Source organism: Histoplasma capsulatum, genomic scaffold (assembly GCF_000149585.1).
Source record: "Histoplasma capsulatum NAm1 scaffold_2 genomic scaffold, whole genome shotgun sequence".
Classification (NCBI taxonomy): Eukaryota; Fungi; Ascomycota; class Eurotiomycetes; order Onygenales; family Ajellomycetaceae; genus Histoplasma; species Histoplasma mississippiense.
In genome coordinates this window covers 496432-514727 of record NW_001813981.1, presented here as the reverse complement: position 1 = coordinate 514727, position 18296 = coordinate 496432, and the positions used below count along the sequence as shown (strand labels likewise).

Genomic DNA, 18296 nt, shown 5'->3' with positions numbered 1-18296 from the left:
GAAATTTGAAGAAGGTCTACAATTCTGTGTAGATTATTAAGATCTCATCTGAATTACATGAAAGAACTGATACCCCCCCCCACTTACCAATGAAATATTTGAATAAATAGAAAAAGCAAAATGATTCATAAAGCCTGATATATCAGCAACCTTCTACAAGATAAAAATCAATGAAGGTGATGAGTGGTTAACAGTATTTCATATGCATTATAATTTATTCATATGAACAGTGATCCTCTTTGAACTGATGAATGCTTCAAATATATTTCAGAAATATATCAATTGAGCTTTATAAAATATGCTGGATGTATGTATGTATGTATAGGTTTAACGTCCCGGAGAAAACACGGGCAGCGCCCGTGTTTCAGAAGCCTCCCGAAGGGCATGGAGACGTGCTACGCTGGAGAGATTTCTATGTACACAGAGAGAGAAAACAGAATCCAGGTGGCAACTCTTGAGAAGACTCAGCTCATTGCAAAGGATTTTTCTGAGCTGCGCATCCACTTCTGGCCCGACGTATGGCCATTCATGGTGGGGCTATAGTGTGGTTCCCTGAGGGGACCGCCGCTGCCGTGCCTGGAAGGCTTTATAGTGAGCAGAGAGGGATACCTCTCTCAGTTGATCAGAAAGCTGTCTGTGCTTCTAACATCAGAAGAAAGACAGACGAGATAAATAATGAAGGAGAGAGCACTGAAGAAGGTTGTGACAGGAAAAGAGCAGAGAATGACAGAGAGAGCAAAGAAAAGAAGGAAGAAGAAGCATTTGAGCCGATAGAGACAAGGGCAAACGAGAGGAAAACAAAGCAGAGCACGCGTAGATACAATGCCGGCAGTCAAAACCATATCAGCTGAGTCAGACACGTAGGCTGTACTGATTACACCACAGCTAATTGAGACAGATGAGCCTAGTTGTGCTATCTGTACTGTCTGCATAGACTGTGATGTCCCTGGCAGTTGCACTAGCTACCGTGGGTGTACTCAGCAGGCCGGCCTCGTGGAACTGCTGCGGGGGTTGTCAGATGGTTTGCAGCCAGCCGGCTGCGTTACCTTGTGCAGTACCGTGTGTAGAACTGCGTGCAGTCCAGCAGTTCTACAAAGTCTGTAGGGGTCAGAGACCCTAGATAGGCAACAGCTGTCGCCCGGTTGTGTGGCCGTGCTGCTGGCCTCTTGGGCCAGTGAAGAAAGTGCCTCTGTGAGTGTCGACAGAGCACCAAATGTTCTGGGCTCTTGTTGTGTCCATGCTGGATGAGATCGCATCAGCATATATAGATGATATTCTAATCTTCATGAATAGCTCACTCACTGAGTATCACAAGCATGTAAAACAAATGCTTACCCACTTACACAAAGCTAGATTACAAATGAACATTGATAAATGCAACTTTGAGACTAAGTTTACAACTTATTTGAGCTAAAGGTATGCTGTTGGAGTTGTTCTGTCAAAACCTAATAGAAAACCAATTATTTATAAATCTTATAGAGTGATATCTCTGCTGAATTATCTGGGAAAAATTTTGGAAAAGATAATTGCAACTAGATTGTCTTTTCTATCTACTACTACTGATTTATTGTATGATGATCAGATAGGAAGTAAAAAGTAAAACTCAGCAATTGATGCAGTTCTCTCTGTAATTCATGATATTTAACTTGCAAAGAATGAAAAAATGGTTACAACTGCATATAGAATCCAACTTTGAAGGCCACGGCGGCCGAAAGTGGCAGGCGGTTGGGCTGCTTCCGGCCGCCCATGCACCCCGAATTCGCACCCACACTAGCCGCCACTAGACCCAATCTGGAATCCACCCATCGCCGCTTTTTGGGATACCATTTGACGCCCGAGGCCGGGTCCACGGCCTCACTTTCTGCTCGCGCGACTGCTCGCGTGACTGTCGCGAATCGCTCACCCACTCACTCGCCCATTCGCCCAGCTGGAGCGTGCCGTTTCTGGCGCTCAGCCCTTCAACCATGATGGCCGCCGGGATAGTCCTGGATTCCCCATTCTATAAATACTATCATGTCTCCCATCCCTCTCGCTCCTCCCTTTGCCTTCCGTTGCCGTTGGTTCCTCTGCAACTCATTATACCCAAGTCACCAGTCCCCCTCCAATCCGCCCCAACTCCCTTGCAGAGGGCTGGTCTACCCCGGCCTTCCTCCATAGAATCTCTTTTCTATCTACCTACGCATCAGCGACGGCCTCACGCGCCCACTGAACGTTATGCCAGTTGGGAGGCCCAAAGTGCCGAAAGCTGGCAGATCACGCACGGCGGGTCGCCTGGATTCACCCAGAAAGCCGAACTACAGAGCCATATTGGAACAACATGAGGCCGCTGGCCGCACATCCAGAATCTACGCCGCAAATTCTCAGAAAAGTGTGGGGACGGTCCGGCGGAAAGTTCAACGGTAAGTGTTGATCTCTGTAAGGAAATTGAATTTACCTTCTTACGGAGAAAAGCTTCTGCTATGCCGAACTGAAGACTACGGAAGAGGAATTCCTTGAGAATCTGACGGCGGGCCGAGTCAAGACATATTTTGATTGGGTCGAGGACACCCACCGGAACAGCATCAAGGCAGCATCGGCCTTTGACTCTTACTGGCGGGTCCTGAAGATCCTGTATGTGGAGCGCACTGGCCATGGCATGGACAGTGGGATGGAACAGGATTGTCTGAACGTAAGCTCATCCAAGTGACTGACGTTGCTCCAGCTGATGAGTGCCCTGCACAGTATAAGAACGTCGTGATCAAGAGATGGGGTCTCCGGCGACGGCGGAGGAGGGGCACGTCTGGCACCAAGGACGATGTGTACCGCATCCTCCACGCCCATTGGACACGGTGTACGAAGGCGTATGCCGATGAGAAGCAGCGACTCTACGTTGCTGCAGGTATCCTCTTGTCCTTCATCTCCGGTGCCAGGCTGGTCTCGCTGTTCGACACCCGGATCAAAACCGGTGATGCGGAAGCCGGAGACGGACAGTCAAAGGGATTGTCGCACACAGCGAGCAGGGGCTCAAAGAACAGGACCGACCGTCGGCGTCACCGTCCCCGAGCCACAGGGGCCACCCCCGACCGCTACCCAACGGCGGGATCCGGGATCGGCCAGCACGGTAACAGACCCATAGCACTAGAGAAACGCAAGTGGGCTCTTTCCGACGACGATGAGGAATATCGTGACACAAAGAAGGCACGAATCATGGCTCCCCGAAAAAGCTGTCGCTCCGCCCGAGTAGAAGCGTCCTGCGGCAAATACGGGATGCGCGGTGAAGACGTTATGTACGATCCCCTGGATAGCGACATGGATAGTCATATGAGCAATGATACGGACTCTGACTCAGGGTATGTTGATGAAGAGAGTGACAGCACTAGCGGCAGTTCCGAGGAACCCCTGTTTGGCGAGCTCGTGCGAGAAAACGATACCGACACCGAGTCGAGTGCAGAGTCAGTGGAGAGCGGCTGCGCCAGCGATACGTCCGCCGACAATGACATCAGTGAACTTGACCGCTTTATAGAGGACGTGACGGACGACGAGTATGATGCGGGCCCTGAGGAGACTGGGGCCATTGTCTGGCGGCATGTCGGCTTCCACATCATTCGGAGCCCTGTGGCTGGCCGGCCAAACATTCTCCTGGCCAAGGTCACACTCCTCCACACCAAGGGTGAAGACAAGAAGCCGCGAGTGTAGCTATGCAACTTTCCCTCTTCTCAACCCCCGTACTGCATTACGCTTCATCGACTGACTGACAATGCAGGAAAACATTCGTCATCAGCCATAATCCGGAGCCGCTCCTGGATCTTCTGGGGCACTTTCTCTCCATGGCAATAGATGACGAGATCTTCGCGCCCGAATTCGAGAAGCTCGAAGACATCTACTGGTATCCCATCCCGTCCTACCTAGGCGGTATGAGCCTAAAGATCAAGGCAGAGATGCTGGACGTGCCGGTGTTCCGCCAGCCGGAACGCACGGGCGATGGGTATCGAACATCAGAGAAGACGCCGCTCAAAGGATCTACATGGAGCGGCTACCTCAGACACCTTCGCCTGGTGGCTGGGCTCAAATATAGTCTGACCCAGTATGTCTGGCGACGCTCTCTCATCAACGCCATCAACAGTATGTGCCTGCCCCACTACTCTCCTTGGTCCCTTCGTCTATCCTCTCTTTCTTCCCATTTCCCCTGGCCAGACTAACTGGTGACCTACCGGATCCGCAGACAAAGCTCCGTCCTCCGTTCGGGATCAAGTAGCCGATCACGAATCCAATGCGGTACGGTACTATCTGGACACGGTCATCCGCTTCGATCTGGAAGCCGCGGCCATGGAGCTTCCGTCCAACGATGTGGTCCAGAAAGCAGCCCATGGGCTGTTCTTGAACGCCGACGCCACTGCCCCGACGGAACTTACCGACGAGCTGAAAAGAAAGATCACTGAGAATCCAAAGATCATAGAGCTTACCGAGCGTAGTAAAGAGCTGACCCGGAAGCTGAGGGCGATGGGATTCCGTTCCGTGCCGGCAGCGCGGGGCAAAACTCCACTGTACGAAGAGAAGATGAAGGTGGTTTCCCGGCTGAACCGCAGCAAAGTTTACCTTCACTCCAAGCTTATTGAGCGGCAGAGGCGGTGGCACTTCCGGCATGCTGATACGGAGCGATTCAACCAGCGACTCCGCAACGGCGCGGGCGGTGGGTCTCTGGATGAGTGTCCGGCCCCGCCACCACTTCAGATCTCGGAACGGAGACGGGTCGTCGAACTGACGTGCGCTGGCACTCAGGAACTGACTGAGGATGAGCAGTTCGCGCGCCGGTGTGCGTGCATCATCGTTTGGTTCAAGCTGCAGCGTCGGAAGGAGGTTCAGCGTCGGGGCCGTCACAAGAAACACCAGCCGTCCCAGCGAGATTTCCAACCTGACCCGCCCCTAGACACCGTGCGGGCGAAAGAATCCATTCCGGCGAAGCTGGGCGATAAGCAGTGCCCATTCTGCGTCGCTGATATCTCGTTGCCTTGGGGGGAGCGGATGAAGGTCCGGGAGCGCACGAACAAGTTCTGGAACCATATCGAGAGCGTCCACCGCGAGGAGCTAAAAGCGTACTCCACCGGACAAAAGCACTGCGGGATCTGCAAAGTACAGGGTGTCACCTTCACTCCACCATCCATCATGGAATTCAAGAGTCATACTCTGAGTGTACACGGTCCCCGTCTGCGCCCATGAGATGCAGATCGCGTCTGCAGAACGTAGCATCCAGAGAACGATACATAAACGTGACTAGTGACTGATTGCTTGAGATAATTCTCCCTTACTGTAGGCTACATCCTTACAGAGTTTGACTGTAATCGTGAAAAGTACGGTCTCGTGAATGAATCCACCACTATTCAGGAAACTGAGTCAAAGCCTTAGGGTCAACTTGCGTGCATGTCTTTCCCTCATAGTAATCTTCGCTTGGTGCTGGTTCTTGTTATCACGACTGGCCCTAATCCATTCTGGGTCAAAATCCTTCCGTCCCAGCTCGTCCTCCATTATACAAAACTGAGGGTCAATGCAGGTGGAGTTACCTCCCTTTATATAGATAGATTCAATTTCTCAATTACACTCGTTTAACTGTACATTCCAAATGGCAAAACTCAACCGTCTGGGTTCTACCTAGTAGCTCTTAATAACACCAGCGATAACCTGGCGACAAGTGGCGCAGGTTTCACCAATGGGGGGAACGCATTTCGGGCAATACCGATGTCCACACAGAAGGGTCCGCCACCCTGACGGGATGGTAAAACAGATCTGGCATCGACATTGATACTTCAGCTCACGGACTTTGGTCTCAAGCTTGTCAACCCGCTCATCCTTCCTAGCCATTTCCGCACGCAGGCGTTGCACTTCTTTCTCCAGCGCCTCTGTCCGCGCATGCTCCGCCTCGAAAATGTTATGGATTTCCTGGTTCGCGGTTTCCTATCCCAATATCAGCCAAGAAGGAGCCTCGCCATGGGCCCTACAGGGAGGAGTCTTACCAATACCGTGTCCAGGTTGGGCATTTTACGTCTTTTCGGTGGCTGCCACATTTCGGAGGGTGCCGGGTCGTCAAATTGAGCCTCATACATTGGGTAGCTGTAGTCTGTGCGGGGTCTCTTTCTTCGCAGCTTTCGCGCCGGGGGCTGGCGTTCATCCATCTCCGAATCTGAACTGATGACGACAGTGTGATGAAGCCCGTCGCGGGGACTATCAGCTGACGCCATGATTGAAAAATGGTGGTGCCCTGGAAAAACAAAGAGGACGGATGAAGAGCACCGCTGGGGGAAAATCGGGCTTTTTATGTTCGCTCAGTCGTCCTCGAGTACGCAAGGGCCTCTCGGTGGTTGGTGTCTCGCGGTGGTGTAGGATGAGAAGTGGAGAAGGAAATGGAAGAGGGACAGATCCACATTCTGGCAGGATGGGTCGAGATAATTAAGGAAGAGGGAGAACGGAAGGACTTGAGGGGGAAACCACGCATATTTATACCTGTAGCGAGAGCACAGCCGCCTCACAATCACAAGACCAGTCACGGCTGGGACAGGGGGTTGGCGGTGACCTGCAGCAATGTCTCCAAGAAGAGAAATGGGAGAACCGCGCCGGGGAAGGAGGCCAAAGGCTCCATCGGCGCCCCCGCAAGCACCCGCGACATCGACCACGGGAACCATAATCTCGATGAGGTTTCCCCTAACGGGTGGGACGATTTCACCGGCGCATTCATCGATACTCGCACCCCGCAGACCTGGGCATTTCCAGGATGATCACCTCCGGCATCACAACGCCTCGATGCAGGTCGCGCCTCAGATATTGCTTCATGTTGGGTGTTTTCGCTTAGAGTAGAGACACCATGGGCTCGAGCACAGAGGCGAAGCCAGGCCCACCTTTTCACTGGCACACATGGTTGGGTGAAGCTCGGCCTTTCTGATGCATGCCACCCCCTTGCTCTTTGTCCCCGGCGCTATCGATTGTAGGAAAGGGTTTGGCGGTTTGTCGATTCGACTTCATGGTGCATGGCCAGGGGGAAAAAGGGGGGTTGGATTAGGTTGACTGGTCGACATTGACTGGACGAGAGCCAGGTTGGCATGGGGGTGTGGCCAGGAGCACGTCTGCGTTGGTCCACCCCATCAATGCAACATCCCCCGGTTCGGCGGCTTCTTCAGTATGGATGATTGGCGATCCATGCAAGATGCATCTCAGCTACTATTTTTCCGTTGATCATGGGACATATAAAGACCTCCAGTGCCTCCTGGATTAAGATCGAGGGGAGAAGAGCACCCCATCATCTCATCTTGCAACATGGCTACCTTCATGTATGATATCACCTCCCCTGGACCTGCCGACAGTTCTCCCTCGCCTCAGCTGCACACAGTGCACCTCCTGGAAGTGTACACTCCTGATCCTCGGTCAAACAAAGAGCCCCAGCACCTCCTTCCAATGCCCATACCTATGCCTGTGCCCCTCTTCTCTGCGTCGGGTGACCTCTTTAAGAATGCAGCAAGTGAGATGTTTGCTGATTTTTTTGCACTGCCATCCACTGTCTCTGGTCTCAATGACATTAGCTGGGACGAATGGATCCTGTTTGACATCTCCTCAGTTGATGTCCCCTTCACTGTCACTTCAACTGTCGGATTTCTCCGACGACCCAATCAAGGAGGCTCACCCAAGCCTGAGCAATGTTGCCAATGACCTACCCAATTGATGAGAGCCAACTCCTCCCCTGGCCTTCAACTATCTAGAAGGCAACACATCGAAGGAGCTGTTGAATTACTCCGATGATTCCATCGAGGCTGACCCACGCCTGGGTGAGAGGAGGGAGACGCTAGATAAGCAGGAAGATATTATCATGCCTCCTTCTCAGGTGAAGATACTGAAGCTGGTGTATAGGTGAGACAGGGATGAGATGTACCAGATAGTAGGACGGATAGATTTACATGAAACACGTAGATATGGCATACAAGGAAAACTGTGAAAGTACTCAGGTTCTGCTGTCAGGCATGCTTCTGCACTGGTTCAGGCGCAGATGTAAGGCTCAGCGCCCGCTCTGTGAAAAACATTTTTCACATGTCCCTCACTCTTGCAGAAGACCCATCATTGATGAGCCAATGAATCCCAACCTGCTTAGCGACTCTAATCTGTTTGTCGCCATTCCACCTTCAATGAAATATAAAGAGGGTTCCCGGGGGTTACGAGGTGTATGCCAAGATGACATTGGACGATTTGCAGGAGCATGGAGGGTTGGAACTGCTGGCAGCTCACTGGAGTAACAATTGTCGTTGAACGAGGTCACGTGTATTATGTCAGCGAGTTGCTTAACGCTAATTGTTTTGTGTAACAATTGAAGGTCTCTTCATTCTCTTCATGATCTTCGTTTTCCTCTTTTGTTTTCTATGTTTGGTTTCTTCATTTCGTTTCACTTTACTTTTTCTTCTTCATTTTATCTATCCTGGCCGGCACACGCATCCAGAACTTGGAAATCCCACTTCGGATACAATCTCCCCAAACCGTATTTCGAGAGAACGCCCAGACCTCTCCCTCGGAATTCTCACGACGCCCGCTTGAAGAACCCACGTTGACCAATTTGGCTGACAAGTCATCGCTTACTTCGAATCACTAAATAACAAGTTCATACGAATTTCTTCAAACATTGTAGTATTAAACATAACACGCGCCACTAAATTACTTAGATATGAAAGCATGCGTTCACCCTCTGTTAAACAATATTCTAGCCATCATGCAATAGAGAATAGCCACCTCTGCCACAAGAAATTCTTAGCATTAACTTTTAGAGAATTGGCTTGCAGATCTTTTTGGCATGCAGACCTTTTTGGCATGTAGATCTTTTTGGCTTGCAGATCTTTTTAGCTTGCAGTTTTGACTTGCATATCTTTTTTGCTTTTGTAATAGTTAATTTAAGCTTGCAGATCATTTTTCATGTGCAGACCCTTTTTCTTTAATTTTAAGCTTGTCAATTTTCAGATGTTTTTACATAGAAAAAGCCATCGGCTGCTTTTGTGAACATATAAGTTCTTATTGCCACCCAAAGCCTTCAGATAAAGTAACTATAAATTTTTTGTTATGTATCAATTTTTTAATTATGGCTGATATCTCTCAACTCTTCACTAAATCTGAATGGACAAGCAGTTATCTCATTCTAACTTAGCCTTTAGTGTTGTCATTGGTTCTGTCTTTCTCTTTGCAGCTGTCAGGGTGTTATTCAGCGTTAGGGCGTACAAATTGGTGTGATGCTGCTGCCCGTGTTGTTCTTTGATTCAGGATCGCACTCGGGCAGATGGATATCAGAAAGTGCCTGTAATGACTGCTAGCGATTTACAAAGAGAATCAGTAGCTAAAAGAGACTAGATGATCCTAACAGGAAGTTAGAAATCACTGCTAAGAGAGCCTGGAGCATCTTTTATAGCAGTTAGAGAGCTAGCTAAAAACAGCAGCGATTTAACTATAAGATTCAATCTATACATTGTGTAAAGATGAGGTCCGCGATCCATGGACCTGTCAGAGTCAGAAACCTCCCCAGGTCAGAAGCCTCCCCAGGTCAGAAGCCTCCCTAAGCCAGAAGCCTCCCTAGGCCAGAAACCTCCCTAGGGAAGCTTCTGCTTTGGGGCCACTACCATCCCTAGGTTCAATACCGTCCCTAGGTCCACTGCCCCCCCTGGGGCCACTGCTTTCCCTAGGTCAGAAGCCTTCCCCAAGTCAAAAACTTCCCCAAGACAGGAGCCTCCTTAGGTCAGAAGCCCATCAACCAACCCCTCTCTCAACAGGCCAGGAAGTTGAACCGACGAACCCCTAACTGCACTGCCCGAACCTCGTGATCACCTTCCCCGCCCTGGGTATATATATATGGGCTCCCTCCCACCTCGGATCCATCTTTCTTTCAATTCCCTTTCCACCTCCCATCCTACACCGGCGACTGAAACCTTCCGCCAAGCCCTCTCTGGAGCTCTTCATCACTCCTCTTTGCTGATCTACGACACAACCACCTTTCCATCTCTTAGCTATGGCGTCAGCCAATAGTTCCCGCACTGTCATCATCATTTCAGACGAGACGGACAAACAGCCCCTGGCACGAGGGACGCAAAGGTCACAAAGAAAGAGAACCTTCACCGACTACAGCTATCCAACCTATGATGGTCTATCTGATGATTTAGTGTCCTCTGATGCTCTGGAGTCCGAAATGGAGCGGCCACTGAAAAAACAAAAAATATCCAACCTGGACACGGTTTTGGTAAGACATTTCCCAGTGAGACTCTCGGGGATTCCTCCTCGCTGATATTGAGATAGGAAACGGCGAATCAGGAAATTCATACCATTTTCGAGGCGGAGCGTGGAAAGAGGAGGAAACTGGAGGAAGAAGTGCAGACGCTGGAAGAAGAAGTGCGGCACCTGCGTGCAGAGATGACTATGAAGGATGAGCTGTTCCGCAACCTTGAGACTAAAACCTGGGAGTTGCAGCATCGATGTCAATGTGAGATCTGCTATAGCATCCCATCGGAGTGGAGAACCCTTCTGCCGTGTGGACACCGGTTTTGTGCAGGATGCCTTCGTCCTCTCATTGGTGATGACTGTCCAAAGTGTCGTAAACATATCACTGGTATCCTCAAGAGCTATTAGGACTAGATAGAAACCTTTTATCCTTTTTCTTAGTTAGAGCGGTAGAAACATCATTGTTAGTCGTGACTTTGTTCTAGTTTTGAGGTTTGCTCTGTGGTATATTTGACAAATATATTAGTAATTCAACTTCTTGTCAACTTATGAGCCAATCAAATGTCAAGTTCAAGTGGAGAAATGAAAAGAAACTTACATTTACAACTGATACCTGCAAAGAAGGCCGGCATAGATCCTCTAACAAGTTCACCCATACAGATTATTATTAGACTTCTTCACGAAGCAGAACCTGTCACATCTTCCTTATTAAATTTGATATTGTCAACTTCTCCTCCTGCCTCCAAAGAACAGAGAGAAGGGAAGGGGGCTCCGCACAGGCGACAAAAGGATGAAGGGGTCGAGGGCAGCGGTTGTCATAGCTTCGGAGAGTCTGTGGTATGCCGACAGCGAACGAGAACGAGAGAAAGACCAAGCGTCGCGCGTAGCGAAATGCCGAGAAATCCTGGGGCCTTTGACAGAGGGTCCTTGGTCGCCACAGGACCACAGAAATCGATTCAATGGCCTCTGCCGTCTACAGCCCAGCACGGCCACAAGTTGGCCCTCTTTGGGCCTACCAGGTCCATGGAACGCGATCCATGGACCCATCAGGCTTATTGTCTCCTGCCTCCAGCATGGCAACCTAGGTCAGTGGTCCTTGGTCATTATGCTAGTGACCACATGATGTAGTCCCTGGCCTTTTGTCAATATTCTTCTGCCACCGTGCCTCTGGCCTGATTGGACTTCGGCCCTCGAGTTTGGACAGAGACTGTACTTCGATGAGCTACCAAGGGTGGTGAACAGAATGCTGACTAATCTTGTCGATAACCCTAACTTGTCTAATCCTGGTATGTATATATCTCAGCAAACGACAACGGGTTGCTGTATCATTATTGCTTGAGATTGATACCAACCGCTATCGTAATTGCCATTATTACTGAATTATTACTAATTACTCAATATCCCAGAAGATGATGTCCCACCCGGCCATACAAACAAATTTCAGCAATGAATTAATCAGAAATAGAAAGGTTTCGTGAGATTCGGCCATCTCCCTGCATCAATGCTGACGTAATCCACGTGACCTCGTTTGACGACAGCTGTTCTTCCAGGAGTAATAAGCTGCCAGCAGTTCCAAACCTCCATGCTCCTGCAAATCGTCCAATGTCATATTGGCATATACCTCATAACCCCCTGGAACACTCTCTATATTCCGTCGAAGGGATGGAATGGCGATAAACCGATCAGAACCACAAGGCAAGCTGGTGGGAATCATTGGTCCATCGATGATGATTGGGTCTTCTGCGAGAAGTGAGGTGTGAGAAATGTTTTCACAGCACAGGTGCTGAGCCTTACCAGCAGAACCTGAGTACTTCCAAGGCTTTTCTTGCGTGCCCCATGTTTCTTGTAAATCTGTCCATCCTACTATCTGGTACATCTCATCCCCGTCTCGCTCATAGACCAGCTTCAGTATCTTCACTTGAGAAAGGGGCAAGATAATGTATTCCCGCTTATCCAGCTCCCCCAACGCATCACCTTCCCAACGGTCGGACACCAGGGGGGTCACTTGCTCTGATCGGTGGGCTTGGATGTGATGTTCCTCGCCCGGGCGTGGGTCAGCCTCGATGGAATCATCGGAGTTCAACGGCTCCTTCGATGTGTTGCCTTCGCGATCTTCTGGGGCCAGGGGAAGAGTTGGCTCTCGTTGATTGGATGGGTCATCAGCAACATCGCTCGGGCTTGGGTGAGCCTCCTCGATGGGGTCGTCGGAGAAATCCGACAGTTGGAGTGACAGTGGGGGAACATTGACTGGGGGGAGTCGAACAGGATCCATTCATCCCAGTTAATGTCATCAAGACCAGAGACGGTGGATGGCAGGGCAGAAAAATCAGCAAACACCTCACTTGCTGCATCCTTAGAGAGGTCACCGGACGCAGAGAAGAGGGGCACAGGCATGGGCATGGGCATTGGAAGGAGGTGCTGGTGCACTTCGTCTGACCGAGGATCAGGAGTGTACGCCCACAGGAGGTGCTCCATGTGCAGCCGAGGTGAGGGAGAACGGTTGGCAGGTCCAGAGGAGGTGATATCGTACGTGAAGGTAGCCATGTTGTGAGGTGAGATGATGGGATGCTCTTCTCCCTCGATCTCGATCCAGGAGGCACTGGAGGTCTTTATATGTCTCACGATCAACCCCCACCTGCGAACAAAAATAGGTCGAGGCTAATCGAGGAGGGTAGGAAAAATAGTAGCTGAGATGCATCTTGCGTGGATCGCCAATCATCCACACCAAAGAAGCCGCCGAACCGGGCAATGTTGCATTGATGGGGTGGGCCAACGCAGGAGTGCTCCTGGCCACCACCTCCAGGCCAACATGGGCTCTCGTCCAGTGAATATCAGCCACCAACCTACCCCCCACCCCCTCTTTTCCCCCTGGCCATGCGCCAGGAAGTCGAATCGACAAGCCGCTAAACCTGGGGACAAGGAGCACAGGGGTGGCATGCATGAGGACGGCCGAACTTCACCCAACCATGTGTACCAATCAAAAAGTGCGCCTGGATTCTCCTCTGAGCTCGAGCCCATGGATGTCTCGACTCTAAGCGAAAACACCAACATGCAGCAATATCCAATGCGCCACCTGCATCGAGGCTTATCATTTTGTGATCCACACCCCCATGAGTGCGGTTTGGCAATCCCATAGGGGCTTTATACACGAAAGCAAGGTGAAGGAAAATGCAAAATGCAGCTCATCCTCTGGACCTATCATCCATGCCGGCTTCTCCAAAGGGCGCAGCAAGGTGGGCGTCAGATCAAGCAAAGTTGGGCTCTCATCCAGCCAACATCGACCAGAGGGATTCCCCCACACTGTAAATCAGCACTCATACCAGCCAAAGCCTTTCCCCAACCCTCCTGATACGCCAGGAAGTTCAACCCAGTCGATAAGCGAGGGTCATTTGGCTGGCATGTAATCGAAAGAGGGAACTACACCCGCAGCCAATCGTCTGCACATGAACCAGTGCAGAAGCATCCCTGGCTTCACCCCTGTGATCTTTTTGCGAGAGGGCGCAGCGAGATGGGCATCGGGTCAGCCCGCCCTAGCGTTCCCTCCAGGAAGTAAGGACCAGGTGGAAGGCATTGCTGACAGACAGTGCAGCCAGTCCAACCAACATGGGTTTGGGGTTTAAAGGGCTATAAATGGCGCTTTCCCTCTCATTTGAATTTAGTCTTTGCCCTTCTCCAAATCTTTTTGTCTTCTTCCAATATTCTCTTCCTACTCTGCATATCTGCACATCCTCAGCATGGATAGACAAGGAACCGAGGGCCCTCCGCCACTACCCAGTCAACTTTTTTCGTCTGGTGCGCAGCAATCCACTCTTCCAGCTTATTGCGCGGTGCTGGGTGACTTTCTCGAGAAGGTGCCCTTCCAAACCTATGCCTCTGGTGAGGGTTTAATGACACCCTATCTCCATCCTTCAAATCGATTTCTCATCTAAGACTGCAGCCCCCCTTAACGTCCCGCCCGAGCGGCTGTCTGTTGACAGGACCTCAAATAACCGGCCTCAGCCTCCTGGTGGCATCGAACCCGACGGCAGAGGCAATATCTCGGATTCTGGGGCTACGACAGAACCGTTGGCCCATGATGAATTGAAGAATCTTCCCTATTGGTATGAGGCGCAGCAGGTTGAAAAGAGCCTTAAGATTTGTCATGTCGGAGATAAAGTATGGCGAAATAATAAATATGTTCACCGTGTGTTTTATGTGGTGGGTACATATCTCCCAGACAACTGGCTCCCTGAAAATGCGAGGCGCCGGCTGCGGAAGCAGGAGGAGAAACAAAAGAGAAGCAAGGAGAGGAAACAACAAAGGGAGAAGGAGATGCAACGAAAGAATCGTCTGAGCACATTACGTCCTCGACCATCAACACGCAATTAATGGAAGATGGGATGTCAGGCCGCTCATTATTTATTTGATATCATAATACACAGTCATTTATCCATCTGCCTTCTCTTGCATTAATTAGGTGATACTGAAGCTGTGGGTAGTATAGTCGAGTCAATCTGTTGCTCCACGTCTTGCCCATCTGCCGGGAGCGCCCTAATATGGTTCCACCCGGGAGTCGGTGAAGTGGTGGCCCACGACCGAAACTATAGCTCCCCTATGGGAGTTAGGGAATTGGGAGAATGCTGGTGAAGGCGAACCCTCAGGGAGTGTCACAATCTTGCATGAAAAGGCAGCAATGATGGAACCCCATATGGTGTCGGCATCCCTGGGGAAGTAAGCTCCTTCAGGAGCGCCGGAATTCTGAGTGAAAAGGCCACAAAGACTGAAATCCCATGCGGTGTCAGCATCCCTAGGGAAGTAAGCCCCTTGGGGAGTGTCAGAATTTTGAGTGAACAAGCAACAAAGATAGAATCCCATGCAGTGTCAGCATCCTTGAGGAAGTGAGTCCCATGCGGGGTTGGCATCCCCGGGGAAGTGAGCCCCTTGGGGGAGTAAACTCCTTGAGGAGTGCCAGAATTTTGAGTGAGAAGGCAACAAAGATAGAAATCCCATGTGGTGTCAGCATCTTTGGGGAAGTGAGCTCCTCAGAGAATGCCACAATTTTAAGCTCATAGCCACCATAGCAAAAGCCCGTGAGGGGCGCCATAACCTCAGAAGAGAAGGCCACAAAATTAAAAGTCCGTAAGGAGCCGACTCTCACCAGAGGATAGCGCCATGCTGAGTGAAAAAGCCACAGAAAAGATGCCCATCGGGGGTGTCATATTTTTTAAGTGAAAAGGCCACAGATAATGACAATCCTTGAGGTGAAAGACGAACTTGAAATCTTATTGATTCTTGGCATTTTAGGGTTCAGCAAGCACCATAGCTTTGAGCGTGTCTGAATTTATAAGTGGATAGATTGTATATTCGGCGGCTGCATCATGACACATACTTGTGAAAGCAGCCAATAAAGCTTAGACTAGATTACGTTTCAAAAAGAGCCTAGTGATGGTTTCGAATTCATTGTAATTTACAGCCAACAAAATCTTTCATCTATCTCGCTCCTGCTCCAGTTTCTCTTGCTTTCCCTTCCCCGCTCTAGACTTCTGATATTTCATGTAGTTCTCACACGTTGTTCGGGATGGAGGGGGATAATGTTTCTCCTGTTTCTGTAAGAGCTATGTTTTTCTAGGGTTGTACCGGACATGTCACTCACAATATCTTTGTCTGGTGGTGGAAAGTGGCTGTTCGAAGCATCAGACATGTTAAAATTAATTGTAAAGTACCGGTTGTCTTCATGGATGAGGAGGTAGACACCTTTGCAGCGACAGTCATCGAAATAGCTACGCAGCATACGCTGCAGTGTGCCTTTCCGTCGGTAACGCATCTGCACGAGGCTACTGTGCTCAGTCCATGGCTTCTTGACACGCTTTGAGTCTGATGTTTGCATGGTGTAGCATTTAATTCCAGTGAAGATGAAGGATCTGGGATTTGATTATTGTCACTTGATATTATGGGGAGAGGTCTCAATTTATAGCTACGAGCAAGTGTTGTGCTTCATTAAGCCAAAAGTCGCTTTTTAAAGGTGCACTTCTGTCGGATGTGACTAGTGTGACTAGTCGCTTTGCTGCGGCACTGCTTGGGCCGCGATCTGCGATCCGAAACCGTGGCCCACACCATTTTCATTCGCAATTGAACTCGGCCACGCGATCCGAATACATGGCCATGATTTGCAATCCAAAACCGTGGCCCTCACCATTTTGTCTCAATTTTCCACTCGGCCACGCGATCCGATCATTTATGCTAAAAGAGAGCATGAAAGTTAAGAAGGAAAAAAACCAAAAACCGACACCGACAAAGAAGAAAGAAAAGGATAAAATAAACAAATAAACATAAATTAATGACTGGATTAATTGGGATTGGTAGCCCTGGATTGAAGCCGAGTACGCTGAGATCTGCACAAATGTAGAAAATCGACTTCCCTGCGCCAAGAAACGGCTCAGCCTTACAGTTTGTGTATTGATTGCAGGTACGACGAGATACATCACGCTAGTCCGTAATAGGAATCGAGAGCCCAAACTGCAACCTGCTAAGCTTTAGCCGCTAAGAGGCCTGCTGAGAATATATGCCAGCACGATTCTGTTTATTCTCACAAAACTTAAAGCATATACGAACCATCCAAGGAAAGGCCTACAACATGAGAAAGCCCAGCGCAAAGATATTGTTCTGGGTTTGTAAACTTAGAAATGTTCTCAGGACAAAGGTATACAGGAATTGTGTTGGGGCAGTTTTTGTAGCCCTTGTCAAGCTCCTGTCCTGGGACTGCTCCTGTCCTGGGACTGCTCCTGCTGGGACTGCTCCTGTCCTGGGACTACTTCTGTCCTGGGGCTACCTCTGCTCTGGGACTACTTCTGCTCTGGGACTGCTCCTGTTCTGTGACTACTTCTGCTCTGGGACTACTTCCCATTCGCCCTTCATCACCCGACGGATAGTGGATCTCGGTTTTAGCGAGGATATACTGGCCGGATGAGTGCTAATCTTCTCTATATATCGTTTCAATTGACCAAATGCCCTAGGTATATATATGGGCTCCCTCCCGCCTTGAATTCATGTTTCTTTTAATTTCGCCGCAAACCTCTCTCTTCATTACCCTTCTTTCTTTTTCCTCTTCTTTATACTCATCTGTAATGTGCTTGTCTGTTCGATGTATTTGCTATCACTTAGCCTACAAGTTGGCTTCTTCAGTGTTTGAGTTCATCTGCCGCGCCTCTCAGAAGAAATCCGCCTTCCTTAACCTGTTATAAATCGCCCATAAATGTTTGAATTATTGGTTGCCTTTAAATTGCTCGAGTCTAAAAGTGAGAGATTAACAATTGAATTTCTTTCCATGTCCCTTCTCCTTTCATCACCACAACATTGTTGGGAACGCCACGTCTTGGCGTCCTTAAGGACGCCAAGACATGGCTTTAGTAAGAGAATCGCCTCGGCACGCTCCTGCCCTTAAAAATGGGTCAATCAAACCACGTACACCAACCAAATCACGCCTTGGCGTCCTTCTGGACCGGACCGTGATGGGCACAGTTGTGAATGTGGAGCAAAAGAATCGGTCCATCACGTCCTAGTAGACTGCCCGAGACTGCAGCAACAACGTCGGGTTCTGCGACAAAAGATTGGGGACAGGTTCAACAATGTCTCCCTGATGCTAGGGGGTAAACCACCAAACTGGACAATAAATGGGACGGAATGGAAAATCAGTAGGGGAGACCTCGATGCGATCCTAGACTTCGCTGAAAACTCGGAAAGATTCCAAGGCAGAGACAACTAGAGTAGATCAGCCACAGGCCCCGACGAGGCATTAAGATCGTGCATGTAATTAGACTAGAAAGGATAGATGAGAGTAGCTGTAATAGTGGTAGCCTGCATATCCCGATGAGGGAGAGGTCAGGGTAGCTGATCCAATCAATCAATCAATCAATCAATCAATCAATCAATCGAAGGGCACAGGCTTTTGGTGGGATCACGGCTTGGTGTGCTCCTGGCAACATCTCACTGTCCTATTCCTGCTTCGATCAATGGAAGCCCTGAACGCCACAACATACATGTGATGACCGTTGAATCATGTATGCTGACCAAATTGCCTGCTGGCTTGCGTACAAAACGTTAAAATGTGAAAATGT

The 18296-nt window shown here is 49.7% G+C and overlaps 6 protein-coding genes across 6 annotated transcripts; 3 read left to right on the top strand and 3 right to left on the bottom strand.

The window, feature by feature from the left end:
• Positions 1–384: 384 nt before the first annotated feature.
• HCAG_02250 (predicted protein) lies at positions 385–774 on the top strand (the record flags this gene model as incomplete). Its single annotated transcript, XM_001542029.1, has 2 exons — positions 385–516; positions 682–774. The coding sequence occupies 2 exons, from the start codon at positions 385–387 to the stop codon at positions 772–774; spliced, it is 225 nt and encodes a 74-aa protein (XP_001542079.1).
• A 1543-nt stretch (positions 775–2317) lies between these two features.
• Positions 2318–5196, top strand: HCAG_02249 (predicted protein; the record flags this gene model as incomplete). The annotated part of the gene is made up of 5 exons (XM_001542028.1): positions 2318–2399; positions 2484–2668; positions 2722–3521; positions 3743–4101; positions 4202–5196. 5 exons carry the CDS (start codon positions 2318–2320, stop codon positions 5194–5196), a joined length of 2421 nt encoding a protein of 806 aa, XP_001542078.1.
• A 429-nt stretch (positions 5197–5625) lies between these two features.
• HCAG_02248 (predicted protein) lies at positions 5626–6212 on the bottom strand (the record flags this gene model as incomplete). The annotated part of the gene is made up of 2 exons (XM_001542027.1): positions 5626–5928; positions 5988–6212. The coding sequence occupies 2 exons, from the start codon at positions 6210–6212 to the stop codon at positions 5626–5628; spliced, it is 528 nt and encodes a 175-aa protein (XP_001542077.1).
• Positions 6213–9470: 3258 nt separating this feature from the next.
• On the top strand, positions 9471–10611 carry HCAG_02247 (predicted protein; the record flags this gene model as incomplete). The annotated part of the gene is made up of 3 exons (XM_001542026.1): positions 9471–9534; positions 9996–10225; positions 10282–10611. 3 exons carry the CDS (start codon positions 9471–9473, stop codon positions 10609–10611), a joined length of 624 nt encoding a protein of 207 aa, XP_001542076.1.
• A 1090-nt stretch (positions 10612–11701) lies between these two features.
• Positions 11702–12747, bottom strand: HCAG_02246 (predicted protein; the record flags this gene model as incomplete). The annotated part of the gene is made up of 3 exons (XM_001542025.1): positions 11702–11847; positions 11998–12450; positions 12546–12747. 3 exons carry the CDS (start codon positions 12745–12747, stop codon positions 11702–11704), a joined length of 801 nt encoding a protein of 266 aa, XP_001542075.1.
• Positions 12748–15668: 2921 nt separating this feature from the next.
• HCAG_02245 (predicted protein) lies at positions 15669–16069 on the bottom strand (the record flags this gene model as incomplete). The annotated part of the gene is made up of 3 exons (XM_001542024.1): positions 15669–15788; positions 15836–15863; positions 15906–16069. 3 exons carry the CDS (start codon positions 16067–16069, stop codon positions 15669–15671), a joined length of 312 nt encoding a protein of 103 aa, XP_001542074.1.
• Positions 16070–18296: the final 2227 nt, after the last annotated feature.